This window comes from Arachis ipaensis, chromosome B9, assembly GCF_059453495.1.
Source record: "Arachis ipaensis isolate K30076 ecotype BB chromosome B9, ASM5945349v1, whole genome shotgun sequence".
Taxonomy (NCBI): Eukaryota; Viridiplantae; Streptophyta; class Magnoliopsida; order Fabales; family Fabaceae; genus Arachis; species Arachis ipaensis.
Genome location: NC_142444.1, coordinates 33900043 through 33918910, shown reverse-complemented (window position 1 = coordinate 33918910; position 18868 = coordinate 33900043). Strand labels below are relative to the sequence as shown.

General features: G+C 37.6%; 1 protein-coding gene across 1 annotated transcript; it reads right to left on the bottom strand.

The window, feature by feature from the left end:
- Positions 1-15443: 15443 nt before the first annotated feature.
- On the bottom strand, positions 15444-17726 carry LOC110267046 (uncharacterized). Its single transcript, XM_088498900.1, has 5 exons — positions 17027-17726; positions 16652-16890; positions 16179-16271; positions 15985-16089; positions 15444-15872 (listed from the first exon to the last, which is right to left on the bottom strand). The coding sequence occupies exons 1-5, from the start codon at positions 17724-17726 to the stop codon at positions 15444-15446; spliced, it is 1566 nt and encodes a 521-aa protein (XP_088355026.1).
- Between the last annotated feature and the right edge of the window lie 1142 nt (positions 17727-18868).

Below are 18868 nucleotides of genomic sequence, written 5' to 3'. Positions count from 1 at the left end.
TTTATTAGCTAGAATCCTAGGTCTAGTTTAGTTTTCTCTTAATTACTTTAATTCTAAAAAGAGGTCTCATGCATTACTCACTGAACTTGAATTCAAATAAAAAAAAATTACAGAAGTGATGTATTGCATGAGAAATTGAGTTAATTTTAAGAGTAGTCTTACTTACTTAAATGTGGTGGTATTTTCTGTGATTCTGAATGCATGACTTGAACAGTGCATTTTTTTATAGTGAAGTTTATGAATGTTAAAATTGTTGGCTCTTGAAAGAATGATGAAAAAAAGAGAAATATTATTAATAATCTGAAAAATCATAAAATTGATTCTTGAAGCAAGAAAAAGCAGTGAAAAACACGAAGCTTGTGTATATATATATATATATATATATATATATATATATATATATAAAGAAGGATCCAAAACTTTGAGCATTAATGGATAGGAGGGCCCAAAGAATAAAATCCTGGCCTAAGCGGCTAAATCAAGCCGTCTCTAACCATGTGCTTGTGGCGTGAAGGTGTCAAGTGAAAAGCTTGAGACTGAGCGGTTAAAGTCATGGTCCAAAGCAAAAAGAGTGTGCTTAAGAGTTTTGGGCACCTCTAACTGGGGACTCTAGCAAAGCTGAGTCACAATCTGAAAAGGTTCACCCAGTTAGGTGTCTGTGGCATTTATGTATCTGGTGGTAATATTGGAAAACAAAATGCTTAGGGTCACGGCCAAGACTCATAAAGTAGCTGTGTTCAAGAATCAACATACTGAACTAGAAGAATCAATAACACTATCTGAATTCTGAGTTCCTATGGATGCCAATCATTCTGAACTTCAAAGGATAAAGTGAGATGCCAAAACTATTCAGGATTACAGTTGTAAACCCCACTATAAGAAGAGGCATGAGCTTAATCGAACTCTCATTCTCATGCAAATTCACATCCTAAGCTTATATTAGTTTTGGTTGCTTGAGGACAAGCAACAGTTCAAGCTTGGTGTTCTGATGCGTGAGCATCTTTCCTATCTTTTTCTAGTGAATTTGCATCTAATTTGTTGAATTTAATAAAGAATTAATTATCTTTTAGCCAATATGGATGCTACTTTGAGTCTTTTACAATTTTGTTTATTTTAGGTAGCATTTGGCAGAATTTGATGGAGTTTCTGCAGCACAAGAATCAAAGGAGATGGCAGCGAGGAGCGACGCGTACGCGTGACTGACGCGTACGCGTGATTTGGAGCTTTCCATGGCGATGCGTGCGCGTGACTGACGCATACGCGTGATTTGAAGATTTGCACAGCGACGCGTGCACGTGACCGATGCATCCGCGTGACTCGCGAAAAAGACCATCGACGCGTACACGTGACTAACGCGTACACGTGACATGCGCCACGTACAGAAAACGCAGAAAAATACTGGGGGCAATTTCTGGGCTGTTTTGACCCAGTTTCCAGCCCAGAAAACACAGATTAGAAGCTGCAGAATAGACAAAACAAGTGGTCCCACCCATCAACTGAAGACTTGCTAATTATTCTGATTTAAATTAAAATATTATTTTTAGGAAAACATATTATTTTAGTTTTAGAAATTTGAATTTTAAATTTATTAGGATTCGATATAAAAGGATCCCAATTAGTTAACAAGGGATACCACCACAACATTATTCCAATTCCAATTTACAATCCTAGTTTTCTACTCTGAACCATGAGCAACTAAACCTCCATTGTTAAGGTTAGGAGCTCTGTCTATTTGTATGGATTAATTTTATTGCTTTTTCTATTTTAATTTATGCATGGATTTATAATTTAAGAATTGTTTTTGCTCTTCATTTTATGAATTTAGGTGGAACGGAAGTATGACCCTCTTTCTATTTGAGTTCTTGTATAACTTGGAAAAGCTCTTTACTTGAACAATAGCTTGAAAACATATTCTCCTAAAATTTAATTATCTGGATTTAACGGGATATGTGACAGATAATCCTTTTTTTGGGTAATTAGAATTTTTGTGGCATATAAACTGGAATTTGATCATGTAGCTTCTAATTGGAATTAATTGACCAAGGAATTGGCAGTTAATGAATTTTAGAGGAGACTAGAAAGGTCTAAGGAATTAGGGTCTAGTCACATATAGTTTGCCATAAATTAAATCCTACATAATTAAAATAGTTAGTAAGAAAAGTTAATCCAGAAAAATAGACAACTCTGAAGCCTTAAATATCTTCTCCATATTTTATTCCCAAATTAATAATTTCCCTGTCTACTTTTTAATGCTCTTTGAATATTCAAACACTGTTTTCTGTTTGTCTAACTAAGCCTATCAAATACTATTGTTGCTCAATCCATCAATCCTCGTGGGATCGACCCTTACTCACGTAAGGTATTACTTGGTATGACCCGGTGCACTTGCCAGTTAGTTTGTGGACTTTAAATTCCGCACCAGTCTCTAATCCACGGACCGAGTCCGTGGGATTAGAACCTTCGTGGTAGAGGCTAGAACCAATTGGCAGCATTCTTGAGATCCAGAAAGTCTAAACCTTATCTGTGGTATTCCGAGTAGGATCTGGAATGGGATGACTGTGACGAGCTTCAAACTCATGAATGTTGGGTGCAATGACAGTGTGCAAAAGGATAGAGAGATCCTATTCCGACACAAGTGAGAACCGACAGATGATTAGCCGTGCGGTAGTTGTACCTGGTATTTTTCATCCGAGACGAGAGATCCAACAGTTGATTAGCTGTACAGAAATCGTGCCTGGTATTTTTCATCCGAGAGGACGGATGGTAGCCATTGACAACGGTGATCCACCAACATACAGCTTGCCATTGAAGGAAGCCATGCGTGTTTGGAGAAGAAGACAGTAAGAAAGCAGAGATTCAGACGACAGAGCATCTCTAGAACCTCAACATGTTCCTCATTACTGAATAACAAGTACCATTTATTTCATGTTATTTACTTTTCATAAACAGAATCATTCTTATCATTAATCTCCTGACTAAGATTTACAAGATAACCATAGCTTGCTTCAAGCCGACAATCTCCGTGGGATCGACCCTTACTCACGTAAGGTATTACTTGGACGACCCAGTGCACTTGCTGGTTAGTTGTGCAGAGTTGTGAAAAGTGTGATCACAATTTCGTGCACCAAGTTTTTGGCGCCGTTGCCAGGGATTGTTCGAGTTTGGACAACTGACGGTTCATCTTGTTGCTTAGATTAGGAAGAATTTACCTTTTTGGTTGGTATAGAGTCACTAAATTTGAGTCTTTTATTTTCTTTTCAAAAATCTTTCAAAAATTTTTATTTTTCTTTATTCATCTGTGATTTGTCTTTGAGTCTTTTATTATTGTTCTTGTTAAAATTTTTAAAATCCTTGTTTTATTTTTCTAAATTTCTTTACGAAATTTTTAATAAATAAATAAAAACCAATAACCTCATAATTTAGTCTTATGTCTGAGTTTAGTCTCATGTTTTAAGTTTGGTGTCAATTGCATGCCTTTATTTTTCTTTCAATTTTTCGAATTACATGTTCTTATTTCTTTCTTGATCTTCAAGTTGTTCTTATTTATTTTCCTTGTTTGATCTTTAGTTTTTCTTGTTTTGTGTCTTTCCTTATTTTTCTTGTGCATTTTCGAATTATTAGTGTCCAAAGTATAAAAATTTTTAAGTTTGGTGTTCTTTGTGTTTTTATTTTCTTAAAGATTTCCAAAATTTGTTCTTGGTGTTCATATTGATCTTCAAAGTGTTCTTGGTGTTCATCTTGACATTCAAAGTTTTCTTGTTTGTTTTCTTTGTTTTGATCTAAAAATTCTAAGTTTGGTGTCATTTTATTGTTTTTCTATTTCCTCATTAAATTCAAAAATATCTTTTCTCTTTATTTTAAATTGAAATTTTCGAAAATTACATTTAAAAATTTATATTTTTATTTTAAAATTTTTATCTTATCTTATCTTAGTTTTAAATTTCAAAATTCCTTATCTTCTCTTACCTAACTTATCTTATCTTTTCTAATCTCAAATCCTAAAATCAAATCTTTTTCAAATCTTTTCTCTTATTTATTTTCTTACAAGTATCTTTAATTTTAAGACATATCTTTTTTAAAACTTCCTAACCACTTTCTCTCTCTTCATTTTTCGAAAATCCTCACCCAAAAATTTTCAAATCTTTTTAATTAATTAATTAATTTAGTTTTCTAATTTCGTTTATTTCTTTTTATTTATTTTCGAAATTTGCCTCATTTTATTTATTTACTTTATTTTTAATTTCGTTAAATTAAAAAAAAAGGGAATAAAATTTTTATTCACAATCCACATCATCTCCCTTTCTCTCCATCATGGATCTAACTGGAAATGAACAGTCCAGAAGAACTCTGGGGTCATATGCTAACCCCACTACTACCTCATATGGGAGTAGTATCTGTATACCCCCCATCAGAGCCAGCAGTTTTGAGCTAAACCTTCAGCTCATTATCATGGTACAGCAAAATTGCCAGTATTCCGGTCTTCCACAGGAAGAACCTACTGAGTTTCTAGCACAGTTCTTACAAATTGCTGACATAGTACGTGATAAGGAAGTAGATCAGGATGTCTACAGATTGTTACTATTTCTATTTGCTGTAAAAGATCAAGCTAAGAGGTGGTTAAATAACCAACCCACAACAAGCATAAGAACATGGAAACAGTTATCAGACAAATTCTTGAATCAATTTTTCCCTCCAAAAAGGATGACACAGCTAAGGCTGGACATCCAAGGCTTTAAACAAGAGGATAATGAATCTCTTTATAATGCCTGAGAAAGGTACAGAGGGATGCTAAGGAAATGTCCCTCTGAAATGTTTTCAGAATGGGTACAGTTAGACATCTTTTACTATGGACTTACAGAAAAGGCCCAGATGTCTCTAGACCACTCAGCTGGTGGATCTATACATATGAGATAGACAATTGAAGAGGCTCAAGAGCTCATTGATACAGTTGCTAGAAATCAGCATCTGTACTTAAGTAGTGAGTCCTCCATGAAAGAAGAGGCTAAAGCAGTATCCTCTGAACTTAGTCCTCCAGAACAAGTTGCTGAACTCAATCAGCAATTGCTTTTTATAACAAAATAGTTAGTAGAATTTAAAGAGATGCTACAAGACACTAAAAATGCTAACAGGAATATGGAAGTACAATTGGATCAGACAAGACAGCAGCTATCTAAACAGATAACAGAAGAGTGCCAAGTTGTTCACTTAATTCGGTTCACCCAAATTAAGTCTTTAAATTCACCAAATCTACACATTTTAGTTCATCACATTGTGAGAGTGTCCATTTATGCAGGTACAATCTGGTTTTTTGTTCTTTTGTGAGCGTGAATCATGACAGTCAGTCGACACTTCTCGGATACGCCCTGATGAAAAATGAGGATACCCAATCATTCAAATGGCTATTCGAGTGTTGGCTCCGTTGCATGGGAGGGAAGGTACCAAAAGGCATTCTTACCAACCAATGCGCATCGATGCAAAGAGCCATCGAGATGTGCATGCCAACAACAATTCACCGGTGGTGCATTTGGCACATCATGAAGAAGATCCTAAACAAACTAAACGGCTACAAGCGACACGAAGAAATAGAACAAGAGATGAGCCACGTCATTTGGAACTCGTTCACAAAAGATGCATTCGACAGAAACTAGAACGATTTTCACATAAAGTACGGCCTCGGAGGCAACAAGTGGCTCTCAAGTAACCAAGGTTTTAATTCGAATTATTTTCACGCTGTTGCTTTTTCAATTTAAACGTGCACAAATTTCGGTCTATCCTAGCTCATGTTTTTGGTTCATTATGCAGAGCTATACGAAGATCGGCATATATGGATTCAAGTTTACCTGGATCACCACTTCTGGGCTGAGATGAGAAGCACACAAAGGTGCGAGAGCTTGCACACATTTTTCAACAAGTTCATCACACGCAATAGCTCCTTGAGTCAATTCGTGAAGCAATACGACAATTGCCTAGCAAGTAGAGAGTAAAGAGAGAGAAAGAGAGAGAATTCGACGCTGCAGATTTTCACACCGTGATACCATGCATAACAAAATCACCAATAGAGGCCTAGTTTCAGCACGTGTATACCCACAAGAAGTTCAGGAAAGTTCAAGGAAAATTCAGAGAAAAGGTGAACTGCATCACAAGATCAATGCATTCCACCCTAGGTTTCACAACATACAAAGTCGTAAATCAGGTTTCTAACTCCACATTCAACAAGTTATTTGTCACCTACGATGCAGTATCACGAGAGGTAAAGTGCCAGTGCCTGCTGTTTGAGTCAAGGGGCATACTGTGCCGCCATTCCCTGAGCGTCTTAAGCTTCGAGCGAGTAGATAACGTGACACTGAAATACATACTGGAATGCTAGAGCAAGAACATAAAGAGGAGGCATCTGCACATCAAGAGCAACCAAGACGAGCCGCTACTGGAGCTAAGAAGCAAGGGATTCAATGATTTGGTGTTTTGGTCACACAATATCTGTGAATTTACGTCAGAGTCCTAGGAGCTAACCAGAATTTTGCACCGAGCCTTTGACGATGTCATTGCCGAGATGCAAGAATGTCAAGAGAGAAGTGATAAAACTACTATTTTACGGTTTATCTTGTGTTTAATTGAGTGGTTTCATCAAGTCTTTACCTACTTATTCATATGATTTGCATGATTTTACAATCCCTTCCTAGTTTTGTTTTATGGTTGAAAACTTGCTTCCTAGAGATCTTTAATTTGTATATTTTAATTCTCCTTTATACCATTCGATGCCGTGATCCGTGTGTTAAGTATTTCAGGCTTTATAGGGCAGGAATGGCTTAGAGGATGGAGAGGAAGCTTGCAAAAATGGAAGGAACACAAGAAACCAAGGAGATAACAAGCGAGCATCGACGTGCATGCATGGCTCACGCGTGCGCGCGACATGGAGAAAATTGCAACGATGCGTGCGCGTGCCTGACGCGTATGCGTGGGTTGGAGTTTGCACAAAAGACGCGCACGCGTGGATGACGCGTATGCGTGACACGCCAAAACGACCAGCGATGCGCACGCGTGACTGATGCGTTCGCGTGACATGCGCGATCTGCAGAAATAACAGAAAATGATGGGGGCGATTTCGGGCCAAGTTTTGACCCAATTTCTGGCCCAGAAACACATATTAGAGCCAAGGAACATGCAGAGACTCAAGACACATTCTCATTAGCATAGTTTTAGGATTTTAGATCGGAATCTAGAGAGAAAAATTACTCTTCCTCTAGGTTTTCTTTACATTCATAGTTTATTGCTTTTGCTTTTGGATATTGAAGAGTCATCACCTCCGTTGAAGATGCTATTCTAGTTTGTTTCCTTACTCTTTTATTTATTCCATATTCTTAATTCTTGTTTAAAGTTACAATTGGATTATTTTCATGGATTGTTAATGAAAAGGATTACTTTTAGTTTCAATTAAATTGCAGTTATTGTCTATCATGTCTTTCTTTTATTCCCTTTTTAATTTTATGCAAGTAATTTTCATGTCAATGGAGTAGATTCCCAACTTGACATGGGGGTTGATTAAGAGGAGACACTTGAGTTGGAATGCTTAAGTGATTAGTTAAATTGGAAGTTGTTGGCTAATTCTGTATTTACTAACACTAGACCTTCCCACGGGAGAGGACTAGGATTTGCGAATAAGAATTAGCTCAATTACTTGACTTTCCTTTATTTAGTAAGGGTTAACTAAGTGAAAACAACAACTTCTTTATACTACACTTGAGAAATTTCCAACAAGGATAGAACTTCCAATTAATCATTCCCCCAGTCAAGGATTTTTAATTGAAACATATATTTCTCTTTTAAATTACAATTATTTATTTTCTGTCATTCAACTCTCAAAATCCTCGGAAAACTCCTGATTAATAACTTAGCACCCTTTCAAGAAACTCGTTGGGGGATGACCTGGGACTCATACTCCCAGTATTTTTTATTCTAAACTTTTGTGACAACCTTTCTAAATTGATGAGGCAGATTTTTGCTGGTTAAGAGCTATACTCGCAACGCTGTTCTTATATTATAATCTCTTAATTGTTCTAATTTCTGCCACACATCAATTTTTGGCGCCGTTGCCGGGGAGTTGCAATTGTGTGCTAAATTATTAATTAGTGTACATATTTCTATTTTATTTGCATATTTTATTTTATTTTATTACCATGATCTGTATGTTTCTTTCATTGAATAACGCGTTCAATGGCTGATCCGAGCTTAGCTGCATTTGATCCTGAAATTGAAAGAACTCTTTCACGTATTAGGCGAGCTCGGCGCATGTTAGCCTCAGAGGATGGTGAAGTGATTGTTATCGATTCACCAGTCTCATCTGAGGGCGAATCTGAACCGCCATCTGAGGAGGAAACAAGATCCTTTACTACTGATTCAGTTGATTCACGTGCAGATAGGATGGCAGCACCTAGGAGGATTACTGGTACGGTGAAATCGTGATCTCAACACTTCTTCACAACTCCGCGTAACTAACCAGCAAGTGCACTGGGTCGTCCAAGTAATAAACCTTATGTGAGTAAGGGTCGATCCCACGGAGATTGTCGGTTTGAAGCAAGCTATGGTCATCCTTGTAAATCTCAGTCAGGCGGATTCAATTGGTTATGAGGTTTTGATAATTAAAACATAAATAAAACTTAAAATAAAATAAAGTTATGTAATTCACTGGTGGGAATTTTAGATAAGCGTATGGAGATGCTTTGTTGCTTCTGAACCTCTGCTTTCCTATTGCCTTCTTTCAACCATGCGTTACCTCCTTCCATGGCAAGCTGTATGATCCTCTCGGATGAAAACAAATCCATATGCGCTGTCACCGCACGGCTAATCATCTGTTGGTTCCCGCTAGTGTCGGAATAGGACTACTGTCCTTTTGCACACTGTCACTGCACCCAACATTCCCAAGTTTGAAGCTCGTCACAGTCATCCCTTCTCGGATCCTACTTGGAATACCACAGACAAGGTTTACACTTTCCGAATCTTAGGAATGCTGCCAATGGTTCTAGCTTATACCACAAAGGTTCTAATCTCAAATCTAGATGCTCTGTTGTCAGGAGAGACGATGTGAGTCGTTGATTAGAAACCCAAGAGAATATACTCCGGCTGTCGTCCAATGACTACGTTGAACATCATGTAGATCGCTTTGTGGTTGTCAGGCACGCGATCTTGGCTAAGCGAGTAACGAAGATTGGGTGATTGTCATGGGTCACTCCTTCATTCTAACTTAACTGAATTAAGTATGAGAGTATATGTTGGAGAAGAAGTAGGCATGAATTAAATAGAAAAACAGTAGTAATTGCATTAATTCATAAAGAACAGCAGAGCTCCACACCTTAATCTATAGGGTGTAGAAACTCCATCGTAGAAAATACATAAGTGAAAAAGGTCTAGGCATGGCCGTGAGGCCAGCCTCCAAACGTGAAAATAGTCTATGATAGCATATGATCAACCAAAGACATAAAATAAATCTCTAAAAGTAGTTTTTATACTAAACTAGTAGCCTAGGGTTATAGAAAATGAGTAACTATGTGCAGGTAGTGCAGAAATCCACTTTCGGAGCCCACTTGGTGTGTGCTTGGACTGAGCATTGAGCTTTACACATGCATAGGCTGTTCCTGGAGTTAAACGCCAGCTTTGGTGTCAGTTTGGGCGTTTAACTCCAATTCTGGTGCCAGTTTGGGCGTTTTACGCCAATATGTTTTAGGCTGGTTTTGGATGCCAGTTTGGGCCATCAAATCTCGGGCAAAGTATGGACTATTATATATTGCTGGAAAGCCCAGAATGTCTAGGTTTCAACGCAATTAAGAGCGCGCCAATCGGGTATCTGTAATTCCAGAAAATCCACTTTGAGTGCAGGAGGGTCAGAATCCAACAGCATCTGCAGTCCTTTTTTAGCCAGAAAATACCTAAAATCACAGAAAAACACACAAACTCATAGTAAAGTCCAGAAATGTGATTTTTGAATAAAAACTAATAAAAATATAATAAAAAGTAACTAAAACATACTAAAAACTATGTAAAAACAATGCCAAAAAGGGTATAAATTATCCGCTCATCACAACACTAAACTTAAATTGTTGCTTGTTCCCAAGCAACTGAAAACAAAATAGGATAAAAAGAAGAGAAAATACAATAAATTCTAAACTTATCAATGAAGATTAGTTTCAATTAGATGAGCGGGGCTTATAGCCTTTTTGCTTCTGAACAGTTTTGGCATCTCACTTTATCCTTTGAAGTTCAGAATGATTGGCATCTATAGGAACTCAGAATTCAGATAGTGTTATTGATTCTCTTAGTTCAGTATGTTGATCCTTGAACACAGCTACTTTATGAGTCTTGGCCGTGACCCTAAGCATTTTGTTTTCCAATATTACCACCGGATACACAAATGCCACAGACACATAACTGGGTGAACCTTTTTAGATTGTGACTCAGCTTTGCTAGAGTCCCCAGTTAGAGGTGTCCAGAGCTCTTAAGCACACTCTTTTTTTGCTTTGGACCACGACTTTAACCGCTCAGTCTCAAGCTTTTCACTTGACACCTTCACGCCACAAGCACATGGTTAGGGACAGCTTGGTTTAGCCGCTTAGGCCAGGATTTTATTCCTTTGGGCCCTCCTATCCATTAATGCTCAAAGCCTTGGATCCTTTTTATTTACCCTTGCCTTTTGGTTTAAAGGGTTATTGGCTTTTTCTGCTTGCTTTTTCTTTTTCTTTTTTTTTTCGCTTCTTTTTTTTTGTCACAAGCTTTTGCTATTCCCTGCTTTTTCTTGCTTCAAGAATCAATTTTATGATTTTTCAGATTATCAATAACATTTCTCCTTTTTCATTATTCTTTCAAGAGCCAACAATTTTAACATTCATAAACAACAAATTCAAAAATATGCACTGTTCAATCATTCATTCAGAAAATAAAAGGTATTGCCACCACATCAAAATAATTAAGCTAATTTCAAGATATAATTTAAAATCATGCATTTCTAGTTCTTTTGCAATTAAAAACATTTTTCATTTAAGAAAGGTGAAGGATTCATAGGACATTCATAGCTTTAAGACATAGAAACTAGACACTAATGATCATGTAATAAAGACACAAACATAGACAAAACATAAAGCATATAATTCGAAAAACAGAAAAAATAAAAACAAGGAGATTAAAGAACGGGTCCACCTTAGTGATGGCGGCTAGTTCTTCCTCTTAAAGATCTTATGGAGTGCTTGAGCTCCTCTATGTCTCTTCCTTGCCTTTGTTGCTCCTCCCTCATAGTTCTTTGGTCTTCTCTAATTTCATGGAGGAGGATGGAATGCTCTTGGTGCTCCATCCTTAGTTGTCCCATGTTGGAACATAATTCTCCTAAGGAGGTGTTGATTTTCCCAATAGTTTTGTGGAGGAAAGTGCATCCCTTGAGGCATCTCAGGGATTTCATGATGAGGAATATCCTCATGCTCTTGTTGAGGTCCATGAGTGGGCTCTCTTGTTTGCTCCATCCTTTTCTTAGTGATGGGCTTTTGAGATGAATCTCTCCATCTCCCATGACTCGGAGGTAGAAGCAATTACCTTCCTTTTCTTCTTTCTAGAGATTTCTCCGGTCTTAGGTGCCATTAATGGTTATGGAAAAACAAAAAGCAGAGCTTTTTCCACACCAAACTTAAAATATTTGCTCGTCCTCGAGCAAAAGAAGAAAGAAATGAGTAGAAGAAGAAGAAATGGAGGAGATGGAGGGGGGTGAGAGGTTCGGCCAAGGGGGAAGAAGTGTTTGTGATGTGTGAAAGTGGAGGTAGTGAGGAGGGGTATTTATAGGGTAGGAGAGAGAGGGTAGCCGTGTATGAGGATTTGAGTTTGGGAGGGAAATGGTTTCAATTTAAATGGTGAGGTAGGTAGGGTTTTATGATGGATAGAGTTGAGTGGTGAAGAGATTATGGAGAAGAGGGTAAGATTTGATAAGTGAGTGGTATTTGGGGAAGAGTTATTGATGGGATTGGTCAAGGGTGTTTGGGGAAGAGTGTTATGGAAAGGTGTGAAGAGGAGAGAAGAAGAGGTGGGGTACGTGGGGATCCTGTGGGGTCCACAGATCCTGAGGTGTCAAGGAATTTGAGTCCCTGCACCATTCTGGCATTCAAACGCCCACTCTGTGCCAAATCTGGCATTTAACGCTAGCTCTGCTACCTTTCCTGGCGTTAAATGCCAGTTTGCTGCCCATTTCTGGCGTTAAACGCCAGCCAGATGCCCATTTCTGGCGTTTAACGCCAGCCAGATGCCAGACAGCCCTTTCTGGCGTTAAACGCCCATTCTGCTATCCTTACTGGCGTTTAAACGCTAGTAAGCCTGTCCTCCAAGGTGTGCTATTTTTGATGCTGTTTTTCATTCTGTTTTTTTATTTTTCATTTGTTTTTGTGACTTCACATGATCATCAACCTAAAGAAAACATAAAATAACAATGGAAAATAAGTGAATATAATTAAATAATATTGGGTTGCCTCCTAACAAGCGCTTCTTCAATGTTAATAGCTTGACAGTGAAGCTCTTAGAGAGCTTCACAGAGACTCAGAGCTTAATGGTGGCCTCCCAACACCAAACTTAGAAGTTGAGTGTGGAGGCTTTGTTTGACTCTGTATTGAGAGAAGCTTTTCATGCTTCCTCTCCATGGTTGCAGAAGAAGATCCTTGAACCTTAAACACAAGGTAGTCCTCATTCAATTGAAGGACTAGCTCTCCTCTGTCCACATCAATCACAGCTCTTGCTGTGGCTAGGAAGGGTCTTCCAAGGATGATGGAATCATCTTCATCCTTCTCAGTGTCTAGGATTATGAAGTCAGCAGGGATGTAATAGCCTTCAACCTTCACTAAGATATCCTCTACAGGTCTATAAGCCTGTTTCCTTGAATTGTCTGCCATCTCCAGTGAGATTTTAGCAGCTTGTACCTCAAAGATCCCTAGTTTCTCCATTACAGAGAGGGGCATGAGGTTTATCCCTGACCCCAGGTCACACAGAGCCTTCTCAAAGGTCATGGTGCCTATGGTACAAGGTATTAAGAACTTTCCAGGATCCTGTTTCTTCTGAGGTAATTTCAGTTGAACCATATCATTTAGTTCATTGATGAGCAATGGGGGTTCATCCTCCCAAGTCTCATTACCAAATAGCTTGGCATTCAGCTTCATGATTGCTCCTAGATATTGAGCAACTTGCTCTTCAATAATATCTTCATCCTCTTCAAAGGAAGAACACTCATTAGAGCTTATGAATGGCAACAGTAAGTTTAGTGGAATCTCTATGGTCTCTGTATGAGCCTCAGATTCCTTTGGTTACTCATTAGAGAACTCCTTGGAGGCCATTGGACGTCCATTGAGGTCTTCCTCACTGGAAATCACTGCATTTCCCTCCTCTACCAATACAAAAAAAAGGTCTATGGTCACGGTGAAAAACCGTGACCATAGCTAGTGAAAAGGGTGACCATAGGTCTATGGTCACGGTTTTTGACCTATGGTCACGGTTTTTCTGCCGTGGCCTATTCTCTCGTGGCCATAGACCTATGGTCATCGTTTTTTTATCTATGGTCATGGTTTCTATGGTCACGGTTGTAATATTCAAATTCTGGCACTTTAGGCCACGTTTTTTTACCGTGACCATAGGTTAATCTATGGTCACGCGATAAAACCATAACCATAGCCTATCTATGGTCACGGTTTTGGCCGTGACCATAGCCTCTATAGTCACCCCTTCCCAAAACCGTGACCATAGATAAGGCTATGGTCACGGTTTTGGCCGTGACCATAGCCTCTATGGTCACTCCACCCAAAACCGTGACCATAGCCTCTATGGTCACCCCTTCCCAAAACCATGACCATAGCCTTATCTATGGTCACGGTTTTGGCCGTGACCATAGCCTCTATGGTCACTCCACCAAAAACCGTGACCATAGCCATATCTATGGTCACGGTTTTGACCGTGACCATAGCCTCTATAGTCACCCCTTTCCAAAACAGTGACCATAGCCTTATCTATGGTCACGGTTTTGGCCATGACCATAGCCATATCTATGGTCACGGTTTTGACCGTGACCATAGCCTCTATGGTCACTCCTTCCCAAAACCGTGACCATAGCCTTATCTATGGTCACGGTTTTGGCCGTGACCATAGCCTCTATGGTCACTCCACCAAAAACCATGACCATAGCCTCTATGGTCACCCCACCTAAAAACCGTGACCATAGCCTTATCTATGGTCACGGTTTTAGCCGTGACCATAGCCCCTATGGTCACCCCTCCTTAAACCGTGACCATAGCCTTATCTATGGTCACGGTTTTTTGCCGTGACCATAGTGTCTATGGTCACCCCGCCTTAAAACCATGACCATAGCCTTATCTATAGTCACTGTTTTCACCGTGGCCATAGCTTATCTATGGTCACCCCTCCTTAAAATCGTGGCCATAAGTTATCTATGGTAACCTGTTTTATTTTATGAATTTTTTTTGAAGCATAATCACATTCCAAAATGATGATAATCACAAAATAAATCTAAGAATGAGAAATTCAATAAATGTAAATCCTAAAAGTTTCATTAAAAAGTAGATATCCATTACAACACTAATCAAAATAGGGTGTAATTTATCCATTACATGTATTATCGGATAAAGTCTCTTATCAAAATGTAAAGAACACATCAAAATAATACATTTAGATAACCAAAATCATTATAAGACCCATCCCATCTTATATTTGTATAGAACATATTTTCTTCACATCATGTCCTCCTACTAGCAAAAGAAATAAAGAAGTTAGAACAGAACAAAAATATTTTTGATGATGCACATGCAGTGCAGTTGAGTAATGAATATGGAGTACAAGTTAAGTAAGTCAATCAATATGAAAATTTCAACAACTAAATAACAAGGAGTATTTGCATGTGGTTTTGAGCCATTTGGTAATGTTTATTTGTTTTTAATCTATCTTTGAGTGGAACTTCAACTCCCCTGTTGAAGTCGCTTAAAACTGAAAAAAATCCAGCACAAAGAAACAACCACAACCAAAATAGAAGCTTAAAAAATAAGGTAATACCGAAATACTATTATTAGCTTCCAACCCATCAAACAAATCAAGTAATCAACACCAGCGAAACAGAAAAACCAGATCGAGTGTGAAATCAATAGACAAAGTAAATTTTAAAATAATAATAATGCTGATTGCTATATATTACTGAGTACTAATTCAATGCTGATTGCTACCACTTCACCTTCATGTATTATTATTGCTTTATCTATTTTTCTATACCTTCTAAAGAGAAACAATGGTAGGTTATGCATCTTAGTTCGTAATTAGTTTCTTACCCTTCTATTTAATATGTACTCATGGAGCCAATTAGCGAATAAAATCAACAATAAAATTAACATCAACAGCAATCACCCACTATTAAGCAATCAGCCACCATTAATTTAACTACTAATTTTGACAGTACTTACTTCCATATCTTTTGACACATGGTTCGATCCCAGTGAAGGAGGAATGCTTCGCCTCGCATCATTTGGTACACTACTTGCATCAGGCGGAGATTGTTGGGCAGCTTCTATCATTACTTGCACTTGTTCCGCACTCATACCAGGATTAACTTGTTGCAACACCGTTTTGATCAAGCTCGTTAAACCATCCAACTTGGAAGTTAAGTTATTTTGATTTTTCTCCATAGTTGAAACCACTTCAGCATGTTGTTGTTGCATTTGTCGGATTTGCTTATCCTTTTTAAGAGAGAATTTTGTGACTGATCGACCATAGAAACGAACTCTACCATGTCTCTCCTTTCCAAAAACCGTTTGAAGCGCTTCATCATCACTGTATCCATCTTGCTTCAAATTTTGAAGATGATCCTATTACATAGAAGGAAAATTGAAATAAGTTCATGTGCGTATATGCTAAAAATATAAAAAATGATTTACACATTTCTTTTAGTGTACATTTCTACGAAACTAAACAACTCACAATCGTCTCTTGTGTTCCCGAATCAGTCTCTCCTTTCTTGTTAGTACGAGTTACAACAAACATCTCAGACTGTGATAGATCTTTATTGCCCTCTTTTTTTGTACGCTACAAAGAAACCACAAAGATTACTCGAAGTCAGCACAGATGACATGAAAGATGCAAAGATACTTAAATGCGAAGCACAAATATAATACCAATTCAGCTCGTACTAATTCAAAACTAACTAGACCCATTCGATGATTCCATTTTTGTTTGGATCTATTTTCACGATTTTTGTCAGAAATAACCTACATATTGTTGTAATGTAAAAATACATTAAGTTAGTTAAATACACGATACCATTAATAAAGCCAAGAAAGTTGTGAAAATAACTTACTTTGATGATATCAAGACTCCAAAATTGAACTAATTTTCTAAAATACAGTTCAGGTACGGTAATCGGATGATTTTTCATCATCTCTCTGAATGAGCTGTATGGTGTATAGTGATATTTTTTTATGCGTTTCTTAAATTGCTTCTATGACTCTCCAATGGTATCTATCACCCAAGGCTCAGCATCACTTGGAATTTTATATTTAGACTATGAATAAACAGTGAATTATGTTATTTTACCGTACAATGCTAAGCCTAATTGTAAACAATTTAAAAAGGAGAATGGTCTAGTTACCTTTGCATAATCCAACATTGAAGTTTTAGTCTCACTTGACACAGCTTGCCAACTAGTATATAATAACGTGACCAAATTAGAGTTTCTTGCAAGTGTACCTAAAAATCGACTAAACAATTGAACCTGTGTCTTTGTTGGGCCTATAGGTCTGTCGTTGCACCATGTTAACTCTATCTGTGTCTCCATAGCATGAATATGCTTGAGTTGGGTGGGACCACGAACTTTTTTCTTTTTGGTACCTATTTCCAATGTCATTACTAGAGAATATTAACAAGAATACTATTAAAGTAAATAAAAGAGTAATCAACTAAATACAAGAGTTAGGTTGATGTCTTTCACTATTTGCTATTGAAAAAAAAAGGATAAAGGAATTACCGAGTTGACTATCACTACTATCACCAACACTTGGATTGTGATCATCATAATCATATTCATATTCTTCATCATTTTCATCCAACGATATCCCATATTTTTCGAAGAATTCATCCAAAGTCATAGCTGGGATAAGAGACTCAATCTTATGTTCTTCTTCATTGGCATCTTCTTCATTCGATTTCTTCATCAGCATCTTCTTATTGGTTGGCTTCTTGCTTTGACCATCAGCGTCATTGGTATTCATCTTGGTTTTATCATCTTCCACCTTTGATTTCTTCATTGGCACCTTCTTCTTAGACGGCTTCTTCCCACTTTGACCCTCAATTTCATTGGCTTTCATCTTGACTAGATGATTTTCTTCATTGCAGTTCTTTGTTGGCATCTTGATTTGATCTTCACGATCTTTCATGTTTGTTATCTTCTTGGTTGCCATTTTGCTTTGACCTTCATCGTCAACTCTTGTCAGCTTCTTTTTCGGCATCTTTCCCTTTTTCATTGTCTCATGTTTACTACTATCCCCACATGCAGCTAAAACATGCTCCCTTTTGATTTGAAATTGTTTTAGCAATGCATAAGCACTTGTGAATTGTATTTTTCCTGAATTTTTTACTGGACTCCTCATCTTCAAGGGACTTCTTTGTGACTCTATTTGTGATAGGGTACTTAACCTTTTTCTTTTGGGATTTCCTTCATTGTTCATCCTGTATTAAAAAATGTCAAATAAAGCATCAACATAATTAAATTGCATGAAGAGAGAAAAATAAAGCATCAAAACTAATAAAGAAATAGACATATGCATTATCATACGGCAGCCACATAATAAAGTAAACAAACATTGAGATTTCAGGAACAAATAAAGTATGAACAAATAAAGCTTGATGGATAAATAAATTATATGACAGCCACATATTTTAAGAGGGCTATGGACCACTATTGTCATATCAATTTTTGTACAAATAAATCATATGGCAGCCACATATAAAGCATCATGAACAAATAAAGCATCATGGACAATTTTTGTACTACCTCAATTTCAGCTTCACTGTCAAAATCATCAGACTCTATTTCTTTGTGGTTAGGTTTGATCTTGTTCGGTGTCACATCAACAATAGTGGGTCGCACACCCTGTCTAACCAAGTCTACATCGCCAATATCATCAAGGGTATCGGACTATTTGCCGATTCATGTGGCTCTCTTATGTTAGGGTCAAACTGTAATTGGACCCCAATGTTAAACAAGTCTCTTGGAACCGTTTTCATCACATAATGCTTTTGGGGAATATATGGATCTTTCACATAAAAGCACTGGTGTGCTTGGCTTGCCAACACAAATGGTTCGTCTTGGTAACATCTTTTGTTGAAAAGAACGTATGTCAGACCATAATCATCTTCCTCAGCAATAAACCACTCACACTTGAATAACACAACTTTAAATATGCCAGACAGCCCTTTCTGGCGTTAAACGCCCATTCTGCTATCCTTACTGGCGTTTAAACGCTAGTAAGCCTGTCCTCCAGGGTGTGCTATTTTTGATGCTGTTTTTCATTCTGTTTTTTATTTTTCATTTGTTTTTGTGACTTCATATGATCATCAACCTAAAGAAAACATAAAATAACAATGGAAAATAAGTGAATATAATTAAATAATATTGGGTTGCCTCCCAACAAGCGCTTCTTTAATGTTAATAGCTTGACCATGAAGCTCTTAGAGAGCTTCACAGAGACTCAGAGCTTACTGGTGGCCTCCCAACACCAAACTAAGAAGTTGAGTGTGGGGGCTTTGTTTGACTCTGTATTGAGAGAAGCTTTTCATGCTTCCTCTCCATGGTTGCAGAAGAAGATCC

Bases quoted from the DNA above. Each gene is read 5' to 3' on its own strand.
- LOC110267046 (XM_088498900.1), bottom strand. From the start codon at position 17,726: ATGAACAATGAAGGAAATCCCAAAAGAAAAAGGTTAAGTACCCTATCA. The intron at 16,891-17,026 runs GTAATTCCTTTA...CATTGGAAATAG, and splicing joins TAGTAGTGATAGTCAACTCG to GTACCAAAAAGAAAAAAGTT. The intron at 16,272-16,651 runs GTAACTAGACCA...AACAATATGTAG, and splicing joins CAATGTTGGATTATGCAAAG to GTTATTTCTGACAAAAATCG.